The 22,370-nt window shown below is 47.8% G+C and overlaps 1 protein-coding gene across 1 annotated transcript; it reads right to left on the bottom strand.

The window, feature by feature from the left end:
* Window positions 1–4,494: 4,494 nt before the first annotated feature.
* Window positions 4,495–21,653, bottom strand: nup98 (nucleoporin 98 and 96 precursor). Its single transcript, XM_055046700.1, has 35 exons — window positions 21,482–21,653; window positions 19,993–20,102; window positions 19,432–19,527; window positions 18,599–18,784; window positions 18,394–18,533; window positions 18,117–18,224; window positions 16,996–17,176; window positions 16,759–16,916; window positions 16,548–16,685; window positions 15,576–15,711; window positions 15,413–15,505; window positions 15,178–15,312; window positions 14,969–15,102; window positions 14,705–14,892; window positions 14,504–14,623; window positions 14,030–14,216; window positions 13,562–13,664; window positions 13,367–13,480; window positions 13,139–13,277; window positions 12,206–12,383; window positions 11,968–12,129; window positions 11,454–11,663; window positions 10,460–10,592; window positions 10,158–10,393; window positions 9,896–10,080; window positions 9,370–9,635; window positions 9,038–9,298; window positions 8,782–8,939; window positions 8,570–8,710; window positions 8,355–8,500; window positions 6,675–6,896; window positions 6,222–6,463; window positions 5,999–6,153; window positions 5,464–5,575; window positions 4,495–5,365 (listed from the first exon to the last, which is right to left on the bottom strand). Exons 2-35 carry the CDS (start codon window positions 20,069–20,071, stop codon window positions 5,166–5,168), a joined length of 5,442 nt encoding a protein of 1,813 aa, XP_054902675.1. The 5' UTR covers window positions 20,072–20,102; window positions 21,482–21,653; the 3' UTR covers window positions 4,495–5,165.
* Between the last annotated feature and the right edge of the window lie 717 nt (window positions 21,654–22,370).

Raw genomic sequence — 22,370 nt, 5'->3', positions numbered from 1 at the left:
GTCTGCAGATGTATTAAAGATTGTTTTTGCTCCCTAACTTTTGTCTGGATCTCAGTCTCTGAATTGTGCACTTCACATCCATCACAGTGGACCTATGGGGTGAAGATACCAAACACCTGAGTGGGATATCAAGTGGAGATGTGGTCCTGGTCAACAACCTAAAGACAAACCGCTTTAAAGACACAGTTTCTTTAAACTCCACCAACTCCAGCAGAATCACCAAGGTCAGTGTGAAATGAACATTTCAGAGTTTCTGAATGTTAATGGCTTTGAAGAGCTGCAGACATCCTGATACTTTCTGTTTCTTTGGGCTTTGATTTTATTGAGTTTTTCCTGTTTTGGTTCCTTTGGTTTGTATATTTTGATTCTGTTGGTTTTCAGTCGTTTCAGTTTAATCAGATCATCTCACAGCTGTAATGTGTTCAGTTCATTAGACTCGCCTGTTCCTCTTCAGAGATCTGTCTGCCTCGGTTTTGTTCACGTTTCTAATAAATCCTCTTACACAATTGACCTACCATCTAATGACCTTTGACCTGTCATCATAAGTCTCATATTTTATAAAAATTCGTGCGTTCAGGCCACCAACCATATGTTAGAAGATGCTTAAAGTTGACAGGAAATGTGACCAGGTAATCAACTGGAGCATTGATAATACAAACACCAAATACTGAGTCTTTAAACGAGACAAAGAAAGGATTTAAAGCCTGTCAGCAGCTTTTCTCACGGCTCCCTGCGAGGAATGTCCAGATTCCTCAGGTTTGACAAACCGGTGTGGCGAGATCATAACTCTGAGGTTTGTCTTTTGGTTTGTTACAGAGCGAACGATGATTCATGAGTAAAACGTCTCTGTTCGCCTGCAGGCGTTTGACAGGCTGAACATGAAACCTGAACGCAGCACCTCATTTAATCACGACTTCGTCCATCTGCTGAACATAAACCCAAAGAGTTTATATTGTTTAGTCGCCTGTGATGAGTTGATCCTGATCCTAATAATCAGTGGTTTACCACAGCCTCAGTTTATTGTAATCTGAAGATGTTTGGTGTTAATGTTGATGTTTCGGTGAACTCTGGATGACCTCTGTCACTGAAGGTCTAGAGAAACAGAAATTTGGCATCAAGTTGACTTCAGTTCAGATGATTTACATCAAAAATGTCATAAGAACATCAGACATTCACCAACCAGTAACAAACTGGTGGGTGTCCAGTTCAGGGTTAAAGGAACTCTGTGTTTCTGCTGTGGTTCAGTTTTCTAGAAGTTTGTTCCTGATTTGTGCTGAATGCAGCTTCTCCTTGCCTGGTTCTGGTTCTGGTTCTGATTCTGACTCTGACTGGGACCAGGAGGAACATCAGCCCAATTCTGAAGTTCTTCCTCTGAGAGGAAAAACTTCAATGAGGCAGTGAAGCTGATTCACGTCTCACTGGAGCCCAACAGAACAGTTCTTTAGATTCATCTTCAGGAATTAAAGTCTTTTATTTTGAAAACCTGGTGACTCTTTTCCCTCTGAACCACTGAAGGCTGAACTCTGTTAAACACTCCCAGCTGCTGCTGTTGTTAAAACATTCTGGGTATTTATTGCTTTGTTTTCACGCAGCAGAACAAAAATATTTAATGAAGGCGAGATTCTGCTGTGGGAATAAAACTCCAGCCTGAGGTTGAATCAAACTAACCAGAGAGAAAATCTCGGTTCTGCATCGAGTTTCTGACCAAAGCTTCTGGAGAAACTTCTACTGAATCTGTTTTCAGCTTCCAGACTTTCCTTTTTGTTGTTGGTTTCATCAACAATGAGCAAAGAGGTGAGTTTTACAGCTGGACCAGTCGAAACACTGGTCATTTCTACTGGTTCTGGTGGTTTTACTGGTTTCAGATTCATTTTTCTCTCTGAGACTTTGCTGATCTGTTTCTGTCCTCTGTGTTTTTCTGAATGATTAACATTAAACTGGATAAAATGAGACATTTTAAAGGCATGGAAATAAGAGTGTAATTAATAATCGATCAATCTGAAGCCATCGTTGGTTTTCAAACAGCTCAGGTAGAAATCAATGAGCTGATCAGCCTGATCAACCAGTTAAAGTTTCATTTAAACGACCAACTGATGCAGCAGAATCATCTGAACTACAGAGTATAAATTGGTACAGACGGATTTATTAGTAAGACACAAATAATTATCAGATGGGATCAAAGTTATGCTGATGATTCTCTGCTGTCCTTAAATCCTGGTGAATTCAGTCGGTTCAGTCGTAGAAAAATCTCATGCTGAAAACCTGCTTCATCCTTCAGTTCTCAGTTTCCTGAAACCTTCCAGATAAAAACCTTCCTCTGGCCGGGGTCATCAGAGCTGCTCCTGTAGTCACCCCTGCTATAGAGGAGCAGCCGTCAGTTTTATAGTTAGGGTTTCATTTCATTCACAGTTCACCAATCCAGATACTAAACTAAGAAAACGTCTCATTTTTTCCTTTTGCCGCTGATCATTCTGGTGTTTGTGTTCAGGTGACCAAACTTGAAAAGCAATGGGGGAAAAAACTGAGCTCCATCCTGGAGGAACTGACGGATTATCAGTACAAGCGGATGCTGACGTATCTAAACAAAATCCCCGAGCAAACGAAGAGCAGGACAGCCAGAGGGAAAATGGCTCAAGTCATCATCCAGGACTACGGGCTGGAGAAGTCCATCGATGAAATCAACAACATCGTGGCCCGTATCTGCAAGAGGGACCGGAAGATCCGGGGCCTGTTGGAGCCCATGCTGAAGAAATTCAAAGCTCTGAGGGAACAGCAGACGGGAAACGGTGAGTTCAGACAAACAAGGGATTTTACCTCAGTAAATAAAAGCTATCAGTTAGCAAAGCATGGCAGCAGATACTGATGGCTGATAAACCCGCTGTGGGCCCGGTTCTCCTGGTTCCCCTCATCAGACAGCAGGATGGAGAAGGACAACGATCAGAAACAGGTTTTCACACTTCCTGCTCACATAGTTACAACTCCTGCTGTCAAAATATAAACTTAAACCCAATAAATGAGAAAAACGTCAATGGAGGGAACAAACATTTGCAACCAAATGCAAATGTTGCATTTTCATTACTGACATTCAGCCTAACAAGCTCAACAGATTTCTAACCACTGACCTGTTTGATCAGGGAAACACATGAAACAAGAATGAAGAAACCTTTTTTTGATATTTCAGAGCGGAGATCAGGTGGAGCTGCAGGTGGAGCTGCAGGTGCAGGTGGAGCTGCAGGTGGAGAAAACATGCAGAGTTCTGGCAGAACTTTGAAGAGGAAGAGGCAGCCGAGCCCCCAGCCTGAGGTACAGTCCACCGACTTCACACAGCTCCGGTTCTCCCAGTTATAGATCCATCGGATTCAATCGAGTTCAATCGAGCCCATAAGGAAGACAGAGAAAGATCCATGTCTGACCCGATCCAGTCTGACCCGGTCCAATCAGGGGTTTTTGGGTTTCAGGTGAAACTTATAGAAAACAAAAACAATTCCTGCTACAATGATTTTACATGACAGTGAAAATTTAAATATCCTGGTCTTCGCCTTCCTGATCTGTTCCACCTGATTCTCATTTGCCTTCTCAGACAGTCTGGGATTTCTCTCATTGACTCTGATTGTCTCCAGTCAATTTTCTACCGAGGCAATAAGTGAAGGACTCTGCCTGTCGTTTTATCAGAGGCAGGAGAGGAAGAGCAGGAAGCCGTTCGGTCCATGTTGGTCACGCTTTTAAATATTGAGCTTGATAACGGCGCCTCCTGCTGTTCCCCGATGACCTGACCTCAGTGAGCCGGAGCGCTGCGGTGGTCAGAACCGCGTCGCTCATGTAGTGACCGGGTTAATGTTGTTCTGGCAGTCTGGGTTGACCAGCGCTGGCTCCACATGATGGAGACCAAAGGAAGTCCACTTCTACGTCTTGCTGTGGCTCCGTGTCTGAGAACATCCTGTTTGACACTTCGCCATGAAGCGTTTGAAGATTTTATCTGAAAGTGTTGCAGATTGTTGTCCCATGAAAAACGTCTTTATTCATAAATTCTGCTTTGTTTAGGCCGCTGGCTCCGAGACGCCCAAGAAGAAAGGAGACTAGAAACCAAAAGAATCTCTGCAGGTACCAGACGGTTCTGCTGCAGGGATTAGTCTCCATCTGTTAATGACCTCTGACCTTATCATGGTTTCTTCTTCTTTCCTTTAAAGATGCTTTCCACATGTCACCGTTTCGTCATGTTCGACGTTTTACTCATCAATGAGAAAACTGCAGTAAAAAAAAATCAAACTTCTGTCCCAGATGTTTGAAAAATTGTAAATATTTTATGTAATTTTGATGATTCTGTATTTTAGTTCAATAAAATTATTGACAACCAGCAAATGTTAAATAGATTAAATATCCATCCATGTGTTTGTTTGCAGTTCATTTTATCACCAAAATTATTTTATATTAAAAATTTACAACCAAATGTTTGAATCGATTCTTTAAAGGAAATAAACTCATCAGGCATTTTATTTATTTCTACTTCAACTTTATTAAAAATATGATCAACGAAGCAGCAGAAAACACACACACACACACACACACCAAGACACACACACACACACACACACACACACAGCAGTCCATCCGCGTAACCATGGCAACCACAGACATGGTTGTTAAATGGCAACAAATGTTCAATAAAGAATCTCGGTTATTTAACAGAGTTCTGGTGTTTTCTGGTCGGTTCTGACAGCGGCGTATCGGATCAGAACCGCCAGAGTATCGGATCAGAACCATGAGGGGAAACGTTTGGAGCTTCAACAGGGAAACCTAAAAAAATAGAACCTCTGAGTTTAAAGAGCCTCTGATCGGGTCAGACGGCGCCGTTTCATAATTGATCCGTTTCATTCACACATCCGGATCTGACAGAACCACTCATTCATTCAGGGTTTAAACCTGACTTTAAACTCCTGCTGGTTCTGGTCCATTTGGGTCTCTTCTGATGCGTCAACGTTCTGATTTTATTTTGAAATCCTGCAGGAAGAAACTTCCTGTGACAGAAGGAAATTTAATCAACTCATCTCCAGGTTTTTCCGCCTCAGTTTGGAGTTTTCTGAACTTCCCGATGAGCTCAGAAGATCAGAACCGGAGTTCTGATGGGGTCGGGCCCGGCCTGGGACTCGGAGCGCTTCCTGTCCGGGTCACTGGCTGACGACGAGCTGCCGCAGGTAGGACTGGGTCAGGCCGCGCAGCTCCTCCAGAGCGTAGTCCTCCGGCATGGGCAGCCGGCTGATGTGCGGCGCCAGCTGGGCCAGCGGGATGCTGAGCGGGTCGGCGGCGCCGTCGCCCTGCTGCAGGCTCAGCACGACCCGCAGGATGTTCGCCACGCGCTTCGCCATCTCTGCAGGGGGGGGGGAAGAGGCGCAGCTAAGGTCAGCAGGAACGACCTGGAAACATCAGAGCCAGGTGAGCCGTGATTGGCCGGCTCCCGGCCCTCACCTGATTGGGCGAGGTGGTCCCTGGCGGTCCGGCAGGGCAGCAGCTCGATGCGGCTGCAGAGCGACGTCACGTCAGAGTAGAGCCGCTCCAGCTGGTAGCCGGCGCCGTCCGTCTGGGACAGCAGAACCATATTAGACCCAAACAATCCTTAACGGTTACCCCGGCAACGCACCACAGGTTATTATAGGTTAAAGTTGAATTAGTAAAAATCAGCAACAATTATTGAAACAACGTCAACTGATTTAATACCAGGTTAACAGAACTAAATCAGTTTAATAATTAAAGCCACACAGAAACTGAACAAAACATTTTGAATTGAGCATAAAGTTAAATATGACAGAGACCAACTGATTGATCAATCAATGAATCAATCAAGTCGTTATCAGCAGCTGTCGTCACTCAGAGTTTAACATCCTGGATGTTTTCAGTATTTTTTGCAGCTTTTAGTTTGTCTTTAAATGAACTTTATAAAGTTTACAAACTGATCCACATGAAGTCGATTCTGTTTACAGAACCGGTCCAGAACCAAACCGACCTGCTGGATGTCCTGCAGGGACTTGATGACCCGGATGTAGTCCAGGTAGACTCTGCCGGACGTGTCCCAGTCCTGGATGCTGGCGCTGTGTTCTGGTACCGCCAGGCCCTCCAGGAACTCCAGCAGGTAGTCGTGGTTGTCGTTGACGATGCAGTCTGCGGGAGAAACGGGTCGAGTCACGCGACGCGTGGTGAGCCGGTCGGGTCCGGCGTGCGGGGCGTACCTGAGGCCAGGTGTTGGATCAGCAGCCGGTGGCACTGGTTCCAGTGTCCGGCCCGGTACAGGTGCAGGGCCTGGCGGTGCCGGTCCCCGTCCCGCTGGGCCCGGACCGCCTTGGCCTCGTGGATCCAGCTCTCCGGAACCAGCAGCCTGTCGGTCAGGAAGCGCTCCCTGCGGGCCGACTCTTCCGTCTCCAGCAGGGGGCAGTGCAGCGCCAGCAGCTCCCTGACTGCGCGCTCCCGCTCCCTGCAGAGAAGAAGAAAGTCCATCCAGGAAACCGGTAACGCTTTAGACATGCAGCGTGTTTGTTGATCACATCTGGACCCTGAGGAACTCCGCATCTGATTTTATTCCACTTCCCTTTGGACACTAAAGGTTTCAGCGGAGCATTTTGGCAGAAATACCAGCCCAGTTTTCAGATCGGGATGGTACGAGCGGGTCTGGACCCGGTTCTGACCTGTGGTCGGGGACGTGCAGCAAGATGAAGACGGCCAGGTGCCAGAGGCCGGCGCTCTCCAGCTGGGCGGCGTAGGCGGAGTGGACGAGGCCCTGGCGCGGCGCGGCCAGGTGGGTGTAGCGCAGCGCCTGCAGCACGCCCCACAGGTGCCAGCTGAGCCGGTAGTCCAGGCGCTGCCAGGTGACGGTGAGCGGGTCCAGCAGCGGCTGCAGGCCGTACAATCTGCACGGGGAAACGGGTCAACAGAACCGGACCATTAAGAGAACAATCCAATGAGGTTTCCAGGCACAAATTTTATTTTTATAGCATAATCAGAAACTAGGATACCTTAAGTTTTCATAATAATATCAAATGTGACTTTATTTAAATTTCCTTATTTATTATTTAAGTAAATAATTTAAATATTTGAAATTGTGTCGCTGTCCCTTTAAGAATGCCGGCCCTTTCTGGAGGCAAAAGTCATGACTCCTCTATTAATCCTTTAACGTTTTTACCAGCGTTACTCTGAGCAGGAGCTCCTATAATGAGCTCAGCAGCTGTTTGCTCATTTTTGCTGGGTAATCTGAAGGGGCTCAGTGGGGGAGGAGCTTTGTATTTGAAGGCGGGGCTAAGTCCACCCGGGCGTTTTGGACAGCTACTTCCTGGTAACATAAGGACCCAGATTTGCCGCCTCAGCACTTCAATTAAAAACACATGCTATACATTTACCAATATAGGCATATTGCACATCTGGATATTGGGAAAAAGCTAATCTAAATGATAAAAACAATATTTTCTACCTCAACAACTCCCAGCTTCAACACTAAGCAGCTTGATAAACAACATTTAATTTGATGTCAACAAGGCTAAAGAGGCCGACCCGGTAAAACACGCAGCAATGACGGTGCAACATGGCCCAATGCACACAAACTACCACAGTAAAACCGAATATCTGCCATTTCAACAACACGAGAATCACCAGGCTACATGCAAAACTCACTGAACCAGCAGCTCAACAAGATCAAAAAGGAATAAAAGCTAATTTCACGAAGCTAAAAACATAAATTCAGTCCTGCCTTTGTTGTGTCAGGGTCATAATCCATGTCAGAGTAAATGTTTCCTCTCAGGTACTATAATCTGTTTTGGTGTCACACTGATGCAATTTCTCACTATTTTCAACTCAATGGATAATCGCCAATATACTCTAACGACTTCCTTTGTTAGCACAGCTGGAGCTTTCCAACTGTGATTGGTGAATAATGTTGCTATAAGATTTTGTAATTCCCCTGATTCTATTGGCTGTTAAATGCATCAATCACCCAAATCAACCAATGGGCTGCAGAAAATCTGTCCTGTGGGTTTGGTTTTCTGACTCAATGCTTCTGCAAACAGAGCACCCAGGACTTTGCTTTTTAGTAGCAATTCACTCTTATAGCGTTAAAAAAAAATACTATTAATTGCAAATAATATTTATAGCAAATCATTTTGGGAAAGTTTTTTTGGAGAACTCTCCATAAAGTTCACAAAAAAAGAGTCTGTGGTACGAACTCCAGGTCAAACAGATTAGGTGATCTGAGGAACACAGACGGGGTTTTAAATGATCGACTTTAAACTGTTTAGATGGAAAAGGTGGAACCAGGTTCTACTGACTGTTTGGTTCAGTGAGGTCAGTTGGAACCGGTTCTGGTGCCTCAGGTTTACCTGTCGCTGTAGAGCTTCAGCAGGTGGAAGCAAAGGTCGAGCATCGGCCGTTCAGGCTCCTCCTCCTCGTCTTCTTCTAGAGGTGGCGCCCCCTCCAGGTATGGTGGCAGCGGTGTGCAGGCGTATCTGCCGGCCTCTGTGGAGCCCTGCAGGGGGCAGCAGAACAATTAGGGCAGTTCTGACCCGGCAGAGAGGCAGGTCTGACTGGGACTCACCTGGAAAGCAGCTTCGTAGGCGGCCAGGGCGTCAGCCACGGAGGCGGTGGGCGGCAGCAGGTACCACAGGTGGACGGCCAGGCAGCGCTTCCAGTCCAACTCCGAGCAGACGTTCACCGCTGACCCGGACGACTGCCACACCTGCAGAGACAGAACCGTTCAGAACCAGAACCGAGCGGTGGGGAGGACGGCTCCGACCCGACGAAACCCACCGGTTTCCCAGCCAGCAGGGCAAAGATCCGCAGCCGCTCTTCGCTAAGATGGAGGTCAGTCTGCGTCCGGCTCCAGTCGGCCAGCTGCAGGTCTAAGAGCTGGCGGCAGAACCGCGACCCAGAGGCCTGTGACAGCAGCAGGGCCAGGCGGTGGTCGCCTAAACACACACATCACCACGGTGACACACACACATTAACCCATCACTGTTTACAACTCCAGTTTAATTTCACTATCAGGTTCTGCCGGTCCACTCACCTTCCCTCTGGGCAAGTTGGCAGGCCTCGCTGACGCGGCGCCCCGTCAGGTAGCTGAACACTGCCTCCGCGTGGCGGCCCTTCCCCGCCAGCGCCACCTCCTCCTCCACCCTGCGGGCGGCGCCGCGGGCCAGCCAGTCGGAAAAGGCGCAGTGGCGCTGCAGCTGCTGCTGGTAGTCGTCGAGGGGGCCGCCGTCTGGGTCCAGCTGGCCCCACAGGGCCTCGCACAGCGTCCAGACTTCGGCCCAGTGGCCCAGGACGGCTGCGGGACGGACAGGACAGGTCAGGGACAAAGCGCGGAGACGGACCGTCCCTCACCGAACCAGAACTCACGGTCAGCATCTCCGCGCTCTGCGCTCAGCTCCCTGATCCACTCGGCGTAGTCGTGCAGCGCCGCCACGCCGGGCCGCGGCTCCACCAGCGGACAGGATGCGCCCTGTGGGACGCTGACGGTGCTGTGCTTCAGGCTGATCTCCAGGGGGCGCTGCAGCACAGCATGCCGCTCCTCCTCCTCCTCTTCCTCACTCATCTTCATCCCCTGAGGAGCTTCCAGTCCCACCAGCTGCTCCACCACCACCTTGAAGGGGCTTTCAGCGAGACTGGAGACACACAGCTCAGGTTAACCTTTGACCTTAGAAAGAATCCTTTGAAATGTCCCCACTAAGCTGAACCTTTCCTCAATCAGGACCCTAAACGGCAGTTGATGGTTTAAAGAATGAAGTTTGTTCTGGCCTGTTGGGGGAACCTCAGGTTCTGACCTCAGGTTCTATGTCGTTCCAGGTCATAAAGTGGATTTTAGAACTCTGGGCTTTCTGTAAGCCGCCTAACCCACTGGGCCCGTTCAGGAGTTTTTCCTTACGGTTTGGTCCGGGCCGGTTTGTGCAGGAAGCTGAAGTCTGTCTTGGTGCGCCGCTCCTGGAGCTCCGTCTGGTCGGCGGACTGCGCGCTGAGTCGGCTGCCGCAGTGGGCCAGAGTCCAGCCGGGACCCCAGCCCACTCTGAAGGAGCGGGTGGCGAACAGGCCGGTGTCCATCAGCAGTGCCCCCTGCAGTACAGCAAAAGAACAGGCCGTTACTGCTTCCTGCTGAAGCGTCGCGGCTCAGTCGGTCATCCGGAACTGACCTTCCCCTGAGTGACGGACTCCTTCAGAGGGACGGGGCCGCCCAGTCGCCGCACCCCTACCGTCCTGATGGCGGGCTCCGGGGCCCGGGCCGGCAGCAGGAACGGGGCGGGGACAGGACTCTTCCACTGTGGAGGCCGAAGCGGGTCGGCTGCAGCCGGGGAGCCGCGGGACAGAGGAGAGTCCATACGCTGAGGGAAGATGCCGGAGGTGAAGCGGGTCTGAAGAAGACCCCCGACTGCAGAGAGAGGAAGGTCAAAAACAAGCAGGAAGGTCTTCATCAGCGCGAGGAAGAGTTTCCTACCAGATGGACGGCCTTCAGAGCTCGGCAGGATGAGCCGAGGGGACGAGACGTCGGCAGACACCTTGGTCGCTCTTTGAGGCTGGAACATGTCGCCGTCCTCCTCATCCTCAGTGAACAGAGACGCCTTCATGATCTGGAAACAGGAAGTAATCTGATTACTCAGACGGAAAATCTGATTACTCAGACGGAAAACTGTCAGCGTCGCCTCAGCTCCTCTTAATCTGAACCAACCATTTCTTCTGAACCACATCGAAACATTTGAAAGGAAACAAGATTGTGGTTCTTCAACCCACTCTACGTCTCTAAACAAGTCAGAAAATAGAAACAGATATAAAAACGAATTTTCAAGGAGAACAGTTCCTGTAAACAGCACACTTAGCTCCTTTCACAGGAATGTGGAGCCATTCTATCTAGTTAGCCCTTACAGGTTTTTGCAAAACTTTAAGTCAGGAGATCCCAGTACATTTTCACATTGATAACTGGGTTTCATCATCAGCCTGGCGGGCCTCCAGGCTTTACTAAGCCCCCCCAACAGGCTACACTTAGGTTTATAGTTGAAGTACCATCCCGTCCCTTCACGTGTCCGGCGGCCTCCGGCTGGTCTTTCCAAATTTTGATGAGAAACTCTGGAGTTTATTACAAATTTAAATGATAAACAGTCAGAATCATTGGATTCAAGTGATGCCAACTCCCACCTGCAGGTGGCAGCATTTCTCCTACTCCACTGCTGCAGCCTGACTTCATGTCCAGAAATAATCCATGAAAGGATGAATAAAGTCTGTCTGCCTGTTATTTTTCTCATCTTTTTATTTCTATATGTACATTTTGATCAGAAAAAAAATATTGAAAAATTTCTTGTAAATATTTCTCATGTAGCCTCAGTAAATCAGTGATAATCCGCGTGACAGAAACTGCAGTGCTAGCTTCGTTAATGAGACGGTTTTTATTTTCCGGGTCGCTGTGGTTCTCCTCTGGAGCGGCTCGGTGGTTCTACCTGCAGCGTGTGCGGGTTGATGCCCAGAGTGGACGGGATGTGGCTGCACGCCACCGGCTCATGGTTCGTCAGCGTCTCCATGTTGACCAGCGGCAGCTCGCCGTCCTCCTCCTCTCCTCCCAGCATGCTCTCTGTTGGGATGCCCTGCGTGATGTCGGCCATGTCGCTGTCCAGCTCCGCCACGCCGCTCGCTAAATCCACGGCGGTGGACTGGAGACAGAGAGAGAGCATGAGGCAGGTCAATCAGCTGATTGGAATAAACCTGAACACATTTTTATTAATATGTCAGATACAAAAATACAAGAAAATCTAAATTATTACATCTTAATGGTTCTGAAGGCAACTGGTGGAGAAAAGCTCTGATCAAAACAAACAATACTAGTAATAATAATAATGAATGTGAATTTGATTCTTCCAGTTTAAATGATTTTATTACCAGATTAAGTGAGAAAATCTGATCAATGTGTGAGTGAGGAACAGGAGGAGTGTGGCGGGGGGGCACAGGCTGCTCTACCTGGGCCAGCGGCGCCACCTGCTGCTGGGATGGAGGAAGCAGCTGCTGCAGCCTGGAAGCAGGAAGTGACATCATCGTCTTCAGCTTCTTGGGGTCGGTTTTGGGCGGGACCTCGTCGTCTTCGTCTGAGTCCTGGAGGCCGTATTTGGAGAAATGGCTGACCTGGAGGAGAAAGGGGGCGGAGTCAGATTCCCTGATGACCTGCATGTTCTGTTGGGTTGGATGTGACCAGACCTACCTCGAACACCCAGGAGCCGGTCTCGGGTCGGTATTCCAGGAAGCGCGCGCCCTGCTTCCTGGAGGCCTTCTCCAGCCGGCCCTCGTAGTTCATGTCGGTGAGTCTCTCTGGGCTGCGGATCTGAGCGCAGGTCGTCTTATCGTTGGGCCAGACGCCGTCCAGGGTCACTTCAGCCCGCCTGCAGACAGGAAGCAGGGTCAGGACGGGAAACACCACCATACAGACTGGACCGGGCCAGACCAGACTGACTGTCACTGTCAGACTGATTAGTTACATCAAGTCCATTTATCATTTCGGCTTTAAACGATCCGATTATTTAATCAGATCGTTTACAGAAGCTCCATGAATGAGCTTCTGTAAAGATTAACGGATAGAAAAACATTTCTATCTACAAAGAGACCGACGGAGAACCTGAGTTCTCAGAGAAATAGCACCTCATCAGACAGAAAGGTTGCATTGGGCACCGGTACGGATACAACGCCAGAGCATCTGCGGTGGCGAGCGGGCGGCTGTGCTGGAAGCCCTGCGTTCGCCAGTAGGTCGGAGCGGCGCTGAGCTGCTTGCAGCTTTAATTCTATTCGTCACCTGTTACTGGCCTTAGTCTGAGCTAATTTATTACCTTTTATAGCCACATGGAAACCTTGTAAAAATAAACAATTAGATTGTTTCTTTGAGTTCTGATGGTTTAGTCAATAATTTAGCTGTAAAAGGGGTTATTTTGTCAGTAATGTGATTAATTAATGATAGAAATTAACAAATATTTAATGCAGTCCCACCTCCAGTACTGAAAAGTAAATCATGAGGAATCAACAGAAACCTTCAGTCTGTTGGAGTTCAAGTGTTAGTGGAAGAGCAGGATATCTTTTTCCTACATTTGTTTCTGGATTTATTTGGAAAAGCTTCATAAATAGTCAAATTTAGGCTCCGCCTCACCGGTTAAGCCCCTCCCCCTCCGGCGGCTTGTTCTTGTCGTCCGGGTAAACGATGACCTCTTTGCGCCTGAAGTGGACGATCTCATCCAGGTTCAGGCCTGTCAGGTTGACCTCTCCGGGGAAGAAGACGGAGCCGTAGCCTTCAAGGACCAATCAGCATCCAGCTGAGAGTCAGTCGACCAATGGGATTCATTCAGGAATATTTCAGCTGGGATTATTAGGGCGCTACCTTTCCTGCCCACGGTGAAGTTCTCCACGACGCATTCTCCGTTCTCGTCCAACATCTCGGCCAAGTCGTCCAGAGGGGGGATGGTGTAGTAACCCACCCGGTTCAGAACGATACCTGGAAGCACGGCACATGCTTAGCCCCGCCCACCCAGCAGAGGGGCTGATGGGAAACGCAGTCACAGGGACGAGCTCTGACCTGCAGGGTGAGGAGACGGTTTGGACTCCTGCTGGTCCTCCTCTTCTCTGTCCTCCTGCAGAGAGTCCTCACCGAAGGACGCAGAGACGTCTTCGCTGCTCAGCTGCAGGAACGATAAAGGCAGATCTATTCACTCTAACTGTGTGCTTCCTGCTCTGAGCGACATCATTCTGCTGCAGTTATCAAATAAATCTGGAATTTGTGACTTTTATGTTAAAAAAAGGACAGTTTTAAGTCACTCGGCTGTTCTTTTGTATCAGCCGATACTAAAGCTCATGTATGAGAAGTGAAACAGTGGATCGGATCATCTCTAATCTAAACATCTGGAGATGGTGAAAATAAACCAGACGATCCTCTCAGAGCTTCTCACGTTAATCAGGAGATGATCTTTGTGTCCATCAGATCTGATCTAACGTGTGGAGCTCGGCCTGGTAACAGTGAACAAGCAGAACGGCGTGACCTGCTGACCTCCAGGCCGTTCCTGGGCTGCTTGTGCATGTTCAGATCGCTGATGGTGTCCTGCAGGCTGGGCTGGGCGCGGCCCTGCGGGATGGGCTTGGCGATGGGGTTCACGTAGAACTGGGTGACCTCGGGGTCGTCGTCGGCTCGGCCGCTCACACCTGGAACCTCCCTGAGCTCGTCGTCCTCCGCTTGGCTGCAGGAAGAGCAGAACGTTAACAGAACCGATTCATTTTCAGCCGTGATGCAGCCGCGACCCGCTGTGGTTCAATGGCGGTTCTGATCACAGGCTCAAGTTGAAGGAAAAAAAAAAAACACACAAAGTGTCTGAAATTAATCCAGATAAAATGGCTGGAAGGTGGTGAAATGTTGAGTTTAAGATGTTCAGCTGAGCTAAAACATTTAGAATTTAGACTTCATCATCTCATGTTGAGACTGAAGCTCTTCAGCTGTTTGAACGGAAGCTGTGGGTCGGGCCGGTACCTGTGTCCGTTCTGAGGGTACTCTGACGGTGAGGCCAGGTCGTCGCTGTCTTTGTTCAGGCTGCTGCTGCTGTACTGGCTGCTGCTCAGGTTCTTCAGAACCAGCTTCTTGATGCTCTTCCTGCGCAGACACAACAGAACCGCGTGAGACGAGCGGGTCCGACCGGCTGTGCTCCCAGTTACCATTGCGACCAGAAGCCACCTGGGCACGAAGGCTCCGTTGGTGAGCGACGGCTCGTCGTCGTCCAGACCGTCAAAGAGCTGCGACTTGGAGGCGCCGGACGACGTGAGCGCTTTGGGCCGGACCTTGGTGGCAGGTCGCGGGGTCAGCTTGTAGTGGGTGGGTGTAGTCAACGCCTTCTGGGCCGTTGGATTGGTCGGCTTCAGACGCTGCAACCAGAAATCAGACCAAATATAAGCGTGAAGTGGTGGTCTTGGCGACCATGACGCCGCTGCCGCCACTCGCCTCCTCCTTCTTCTTGGGGTCGCTCAGCGGGTTCCTGAAGAGCGGAGAGTCGCCGTACGGAGAGTAGGTAAGCACGTTGAGCTGCTGCTGCAGTATGGCCTGCTGGGCGGCGTTAGCGTTCGGGTCTGTCAGCGCTGAAACAGAAAAACGGATCTATAGAACGTGTGGACGGCTGGGAAAACGGGTCGGATCGGGAACCGGCGGCTCACCGACGGGCTGCTGCGTGGCCCCGAAGCCCAGGCTGCTGCCGCTGCTGAAGCCGCTGGTGCCGAAGCCTCCCAGGGTTCCCGACGCCGTGCCCAGCTTGTTCTGGGTGTTTCCAAACAGAGTGGTCCCGGTTCCGACTGCGGGACAAACAGCACAGATCAGCTGCACTGACCCAATCAGAACATCGCAATATTCAATCAGCAAATGGTCCACAGCAGTTCTGCTCCTGGTTGGTACCCGTCGGAAAGTTGGTTCCTAGTCCGGTTCCCAGTCCACCAGTGGCCAGTTTGTTACTAAAGAGTCCTCCTCCAGCCGGGTTCGCTCCAAAACCTGGAGGCAGAGACAGGGAATTAGGAGGAGGAAGGAACCGGAGCGGGTCGGCAGAACCCGGGACGCTCACCGAAAGTGGAGGTGTTGGTTCCGGTCCCCAGAGTCAGAGCGGGCTTGTTCCCAAAGAGTCCGGTGTTGGTGCCAAATGACGAAGCACTGGTAGTGGTGGTTCCGAACCCGGTGGTTTTGTTCCCGAACAGACTGGGCTGGAAGAGGACAGAAACGGCAGGAAAGAGACGGATCTGAGTACATAGATCTATGTCAACGAAACACAACATGGTGTCCGCGGTTCGTCTGTACTACAGTTTATGATCATTGCTTTGTAGTTTCACTGTTTTTTGACCGTATTTATTGAGTAAGTTTGTGGTTAAATCGTTCTGTTTGTTTTCAAATCAGGATTAATTTAACATTTTCCAGGAACAACAGATGAAAAAAATTACGTGTCTAATTGACAAATTCAGAAATAATTCATGTAGGTTGTTCCTACCAAATAAATTAAATCTTACTCCCTATTTGTATTCTGGCAGCGCTTGGCTCTGCGTTTGTCCTGCAGCTTGATTAAGTTCATGTAAATGAACAACAACAGCAGTAATTAGATGTTTTCATCCACATTATTTGTTGCAAACAGTCCGGCTTCGATAAACAACAACCAATCACAACCAGCAAAGAATTACTAATCAAAGACTTAGACTAGTACTTTATTGATCCCTTGGGAAGACTCCCTCAGGAAATTGAAGAATTAAGGAAAATATGAGAAAACTCAATCCCTGAGTAGATTTATAATATTCAGAGAAGCATACCAATATGCTGACTCATCATTGTCCACTTCAAGTTAGACTTATTTTGTTTTGAAATGTGACCAGCATTACAGTTTTAAAATCCACTGGCCAATGAATAAATTAGGATTTAACGGAAGTGTAAAAAATGCTTTAATATTTTATTGTCTTTTTAGACAATATTTGGTGTTTAATTTGGTCACCAACATCAGAATCAGCTCATTCATCCTCTTGAATTGAAAGCGTTTTTGGGTCGTGTCCCGTACCTGTGTGCCAACGGTTCCAAAGCCAGCGCTTGGCTGGCCAAACATCCCAGAACTGGTCCCAAAGCCGGTGGCGGTGCTGGTCTGGGTGGGTCCGAACAATCCGCCCGGCTGAGAGGCCACCGTGCTGCCAAACAAACCCTGGGGAGACGGCCACAGGTCAAAGGTTGAACAGAGTAAGGCAGTGAAGGCGTGCTGGAAGCTGAGCTCTCACCATGGTGCTGGTGTTGGGCTGGCCCATGGTGTTGGTGTTGCCAAAGTTAAAGCTCTGGGTGGTGGTGGTGGCGCCGAACGGCTTGAAGAGGCTGTTGGCCTGCTGCTGGTTCTGCTGGCCAAACAGGCTGTTGGTACTGGTTCCGAAGGATCCGGTGGCTGTGAGGAGACAGAGGCAGGTGGTGTCGTTGGACTGAACCATTTTCTAAACAGAACCAGAAACCCGTCGAGGACTCACCGGGTCCAAAAGTTGATTTATTGGCCCCGAAGTTGAAGTTGGAGTTGGAGGCGGTGGCACCGAAGAGTCCGGTAGAGGCGCTGGAGGTGGGGGTGGCCCCGCTAAACAGGCTGCCGGCGCCGGGCGCCATGGGGTTGGTGGGGCCCTTCCTGCCCGCCTGGTAGTCCTCCAGCCTCAGCTCCTGCACACGATGGAGACCAGGAGAAAACTCGGGAAATTATCACGACAGCGATGCAACAGGATTCATCAGAACCGCCAGCAGAACAAGATCAGTTATCCAGAGCGGCGCTGATCCAGAATCAGCAGATCCAACTCAGAAACTGTCCTGGTCTGAATGCAACAAATCAGTTTCTCTGATCATCATCAGTCCACTTCCTGCTGTGCTTTCTCTCCAGAATCACATCGATGCAGAACCAAAACTCTGACTTAAAATTACTGTAATTTCCGGACTATAGAACACACCTGATTATAAGCCTCACCCAGTACATTTTTAAAAGAAAAAACATTTTGTACATTCATAAGCCGCACCTGTCTATAAGCCGCATGTGCCAACACGAAAGACGGTACACAGAAAGAGTTTTCAAAGTTTTAATAATATACTTTTCTTTCCAAACAGTGCCTGTGACAGCGCAGCAACACAGTAGACAGAGTCGTCTTCATCTTCCTCCTGTGCACTGAAATCATGGAAGTCTTTCTCCTCAGTGTCGGATTGAAATAGTGTCAGATATTCTTCGCCACACTCTCTTTCAGTCTCTCCTTCATTGTTCTTTATCAGCCAGCTCAATTGCTTTTAACTTGTAAGCTATGTCATATGAACTTCTTGTATTTTCCATGATGAGGGTCTGTTCATGCTAATTTTATTTATGCATAAAACACGAAGTTACATTAAACTTGCGTCTTCCTCGACACATATATTCCACCTGTTTCACTCTGACCTTTTCTGCTCCAGCGACCATGGCGGCCGTTAGAAAAAAAATGCATAAATTAACCGCACCATTGCATAAACCGCAGGGTTGAAAGCGTGTGACAAAAGCCGTGGCTTATAGTCCGGAAATTACGGTAAACTGATTTCATAACAAACTGCAGCCATTTTTCGAGAGCATCAACTGTTACACACAAACCTCCAGAGACTTGTTCTCGTACTCCTTCATGGCGGTGATGCACTGGTGTTTGGTGTTGATGCTTGTGGTCACGCCGGCTTTCACCATCGTGTCACTTCCTGTTGGAGGCTGCACAGATTTCAGACAGAGGGCAAAACTGTTACCATGGCGCCAAGCGGCCATTTTACCTTCTGCCCTGATCTAAAACATGAAAGTAATCAGAAACTGGAGCAGGGTCACGATGAGGCGCTTCCTGCTGGCCCCGCCCTGCTATCAACTCCACCTCCTGAACACTCACATTGAATTTCACTGTGGTTCCTGGCTGCTGATTGGCTGCAAAGCCAGAGCCTCCGAACAGCGAGCTGGAAGCGCCGAACGGGTTGGTGGTGGTGTTGGTGGAACCAAACAGGCCGCCGCTGCTGGTGCTGGTCCCAAAGCCTGAGAGAAGAGTCTCCATCAGAACCCGTTAAAACCCACCCGCCGCCACGCCGAAGGACACTCACTGCTGAAGGAAGTGGGCTTGTTGGCGCCGAACGCATTGCTCTGCTGGGAGAAGAGACCGCCGCTGGTTCCGGTCCCAGTGTTTCCAAACAGGCTGGTGGAAGTCCCGGTGGCGCCACCGAACCCGAACCCGGTGCTGGTGGAGGAAGTTGCCGGCTGGCTGAAAGTGCTGGACCCAAACAGACCACCTGAGGGAGCGGGACCAAAACCACAGCCAGGTTAAACCAACTCGACCCAGTTTGTGTCTGTCAGAGCCGAGACACAAACTCAAGCTGATCTGAGGATTCACAACCAGATCAGGAATCCTCAAGTTTTTATTTTGCATTATAGTTCATTTTTGATATTGTACAAAAAGGCTTCAGTGGCTAAATAAAAATCTGCAGACTGTGGAGTTTTTGTATTTGATTAATTGTTTAATCAAGAGAGTGACCCGAATAATCATCAAGCTCTAAGTTGATAAAATGGACTCAAATTACATTATTGAATTTAATTTCAGATTTTTGGGAAACCAGTTAAGATGAAGCTGATTTTTAAAAATGTCAAGATTCACAATTAGAAATGAATTATAAACTTAATTTATTTCAGCAGTTTCTAAACTACAAAATCTTTGCTGCTGTAATTTTGATAACTGCTTTCAGTTTCCGTATTTTGTGTTTCTATGAATTAAATGAACGGTGAGCTTCAAAAATCTCTGAAGTATAAGATTTTCCAGAAACATTCAGACATCCAATTTTCTCTTTAAAACACTAATATCTCCTGAACGGTCAAACACACTCAGGTTCTACTTCAGGTTCTGGCCGAACTCAGAAGCAAAGAGAAAGACGGAGGAACCAACCAGGTTTGTTCTGCGTGGAGCCAAACAATCCTCCGGTGTTTGTGGTCGCCCCAAACGCCGACGTCCCAAAACCTCCTGCTGCACCGAAACCCGTGTCTGTTTAGAGAGGAAGAGGGCAGAGGAGAACATCCCGATAAAACCTGACACGTCCCGATAAAACTTGACACATCCAGATAAAACCTGAAGCATCCCGATAAATCGGAACATCAGCGTTCAGGTCTGGACTTAAAAACACCTTGATGTTATTGTGTCACCTAAGAAACAGCAGAAAGCTACATGGTTCCTGTGGAAACCCAGAGCTGCAGCATGTTAAGCAGGATTTAGCGCCACCTTCTGGTAGAGGGAGAGTTGTAGCTGCTGTTAATGAACTCAGCAGAAAACAGCTGCTTACTTATTAATAACCAGCAGGAAAGGAAGAGAGGAGCTGATATTATCAATAATAACATGATCTGGAGGAAACCAGTCAATAATGAGGTTCAGACACTCCATGTCCGTGATCCAATCAGGACGATCTAATGTGGGCCGCTGTTGGTTTGAGCTAATCAGAGAAAGCAAACTTACTTTGCTGGCCAAAGGCAGAAGAGGTGCCGAAGCCCCCCGTCCCACCGCCAAACGGAGTCCCAAACGAATTGTTGAACATCCTGACCTTCTAGCAGGACCTCATAGATCTTCTGCAGAGACAAACATCAAAACGCAACATTCATACTCAAATCAAACGTTACAAATTGTTTTAGAATAAAAACATCTCCAGGAGCCGGATTATCCCGTTACAACTGGTTAGGCTGACCTGATGGTCCAATATGGCCGCTCCTCGCATCAACAGAAGAGCAGTCGTATAAATAAATATATATTTATATGAGAATAAAGAATTTCTCAAACATTCGCAAAAAAAAAATCAAACAAACAATCCAGGAATGTTTGTGATGAGGTTAAAACATAAAATATAACATTCAAAACAAGTCAATTTTATACAAGACCCACTTCAAGGGAACATTTTGTTTAGAAAGATAATACTTTGTTTTATTTATGGTTTGGTTTTGCGTTATCATTTATCAATATTGGTTGTTCTGTTTTATTTTTAATATTGAAAATATCTTCCAGTTCCACTCCTATCGTAGCGGAATTAAAGTTTGTTGGTATTTGACAGGACAACCTTCATCATTATCAACATATCACTTGAAATGTTCCCAGAAACAACTATTTTAAAGTTTATCACAATAATTACAGTTTATCATCATGACAGGCCACTTTACAACCGACTGGAGACTCAAACACATAAAAATATTCCTCCAATAATGCGCAGCATTATATAATAATTTCTGACTCGGGCTCTGAAGCTCAGGAACACTTCTTGGCTGGAAAACAAGTGTTTGTGATGAATGTTCTGGATGGGCCTCCACTGTCCCGGAACAACCAGGAACCCGACTCGGATTTCTGTGCTTTGCAGAGACCAGTCAGCATCATTATCAAGATGTTTTGAGCTGAAGTGAAACCAACAAGGCAAAGTTCACCAAAAAGTCCAGAAAAAGTATTTAAAATGATAAAAGAACCTCTGATGTAAGAAATAAATATGATGGACTTGCATCAGAAAAATCTGCAGCTCCTTCGGGGATGGAGGATCAATAATGTCGGCCGATAACTTCCTCCAGCTCCAGATGCGACTCTACGGACTGAATTGTCAGCTTTTGTTCGCTCTTTGGAGCAGAAACTAACCTCAGTTGCTGATATGTTTTGACTAGTAGTCAACTAGTTGCAGCTGGGTGAGACCGGATCAGCTAATGTAGCTGTAGCTCATCAACACGTTTGGTATGCCCGCCACCTCTCACTTCAGCTCAGAAATGACTATTTCAGTAATCTCTTATCGCCACAAAAAGAGACTAATGGCGCCCTTACATATAACGCTACTGCTGCTTCTTGGCTTTAAAGGTGCGACACACTTTAAAACTAAACGCGCTACGATACGTTAGCTAACCAGCTCAATGCTAACTGCGTTAGCAACACGGGAGCGAGTAAAATGTAGGAATACAACTAATGTTTGGCTAATAGTTACCTGTGCCGAACGCGCCGCGACAGTTCGGTCTGCCGGCCGAACCTCCTCCGGCAGAGACTGTGATGTGGAGTGAGGGGAGCTCTCCGTCAGAACTTTGGGTCTCTAAACACCTAGTAGCGGCTAGCTCCGTCAACGAGGAGGGAAAACGGCTCAGCGGACGTTGCTACGCACTTTCATACGCGATGACGTCGACGGAGCGGTTTTGTGATTACGAAAACGAGAACGCTAAGAAGATAGATTTCGCCGTAATATTATTTTCAGAACAATAGTTGGTTGCGAAGCAAATAATTTTTTTCCCCTAATAACGCTTATTTTTTATGTTTTGAAGAAGATGCTATTCTTCGGTATGCTGATGACGTCCTCTGTATTCTCTTCAGCGACGGTTCTAGAACAAATGTGTCAGGGGGCCATTTTAGGCCCCTGAAGTTTATCAGGGCGGGCTAGAGTTTTTCATAAGGGCAAAGAACAACAAAATGAAATGAATAGGACATTAAAATGTGGGCTCTTTTTTCACTTTATTTGGCAGGTTTTTAGGAAGTGTTGATTGGAAAATATTTGTAAAAGGGTTGCCACCGTGCTGCAGAAAAGCCCCAAGGTTGTATATTTGAATAAAAATGCCATGTCCTTGCAAGGATTTCACAGTATTTGATTTATTTTGAAATGTCTGTCAAGCATGACATCAACACTGATTAACAGTCATTGTTGATCAAGTGTTATTGTGGTCAATAGTTCAACATAATGACACTTAGGATCAAGTGTCATGTTTAAGTTATGTTTGAAACAGAAATCAAACAGAACTTAAACTAACATTTATTTTCTATTTGTTTGAAATAGAAACAAATAGAAATTATTTGTGTCTATTAGGACATTTGAATAAAGTCCTAAAGGA

Source organism: Poeciliopsis prolifica, unplaced genomic scaffold, assembly GCF_027474105.1.
Source record: "Poeciliopsis prolifica strain line A6 unplaced genomic scaffold, Auburn_PproV2 SCAFFOLD024, whole genome shotgun sequence".
Lineage (NCBI taxonomy): Eukaryota > Metazoa > Chordata > Actinopteri > Cyprinodontiformes > Poeciliidae > Poeciliopsis > Poeciliopsis prolifica.
The sequence above is the reverse complement of the archived record's forward strand: the minus strand, read 5'-3'. Positions and strand labels throughout refer to the sequence as shown.

Coding starts and splice junctions, on each gene's coding strand:
- nup98 (XM_055046700.1), bottom strand. CDS start 20,071: ATGTTCAACAATTCGTTTGGGACTCCGTTTGGCGGTGGGACGGGGGGC. Junction 15,506..15,575: donor AACCAACACCTCCACTTTCG/GTGAGCGTCCCG, acceptor CTCTGCCTCCAG/GTTTTGGAGCGAACCCGGCT. Junction 12,130..12,205: donor CCGGCTCCTGGGTGTTCGAG/GTAGGTCTGGTC, acceptor TTTCTCCTCCAG/GTCAGCCATTTCTCCAAATA.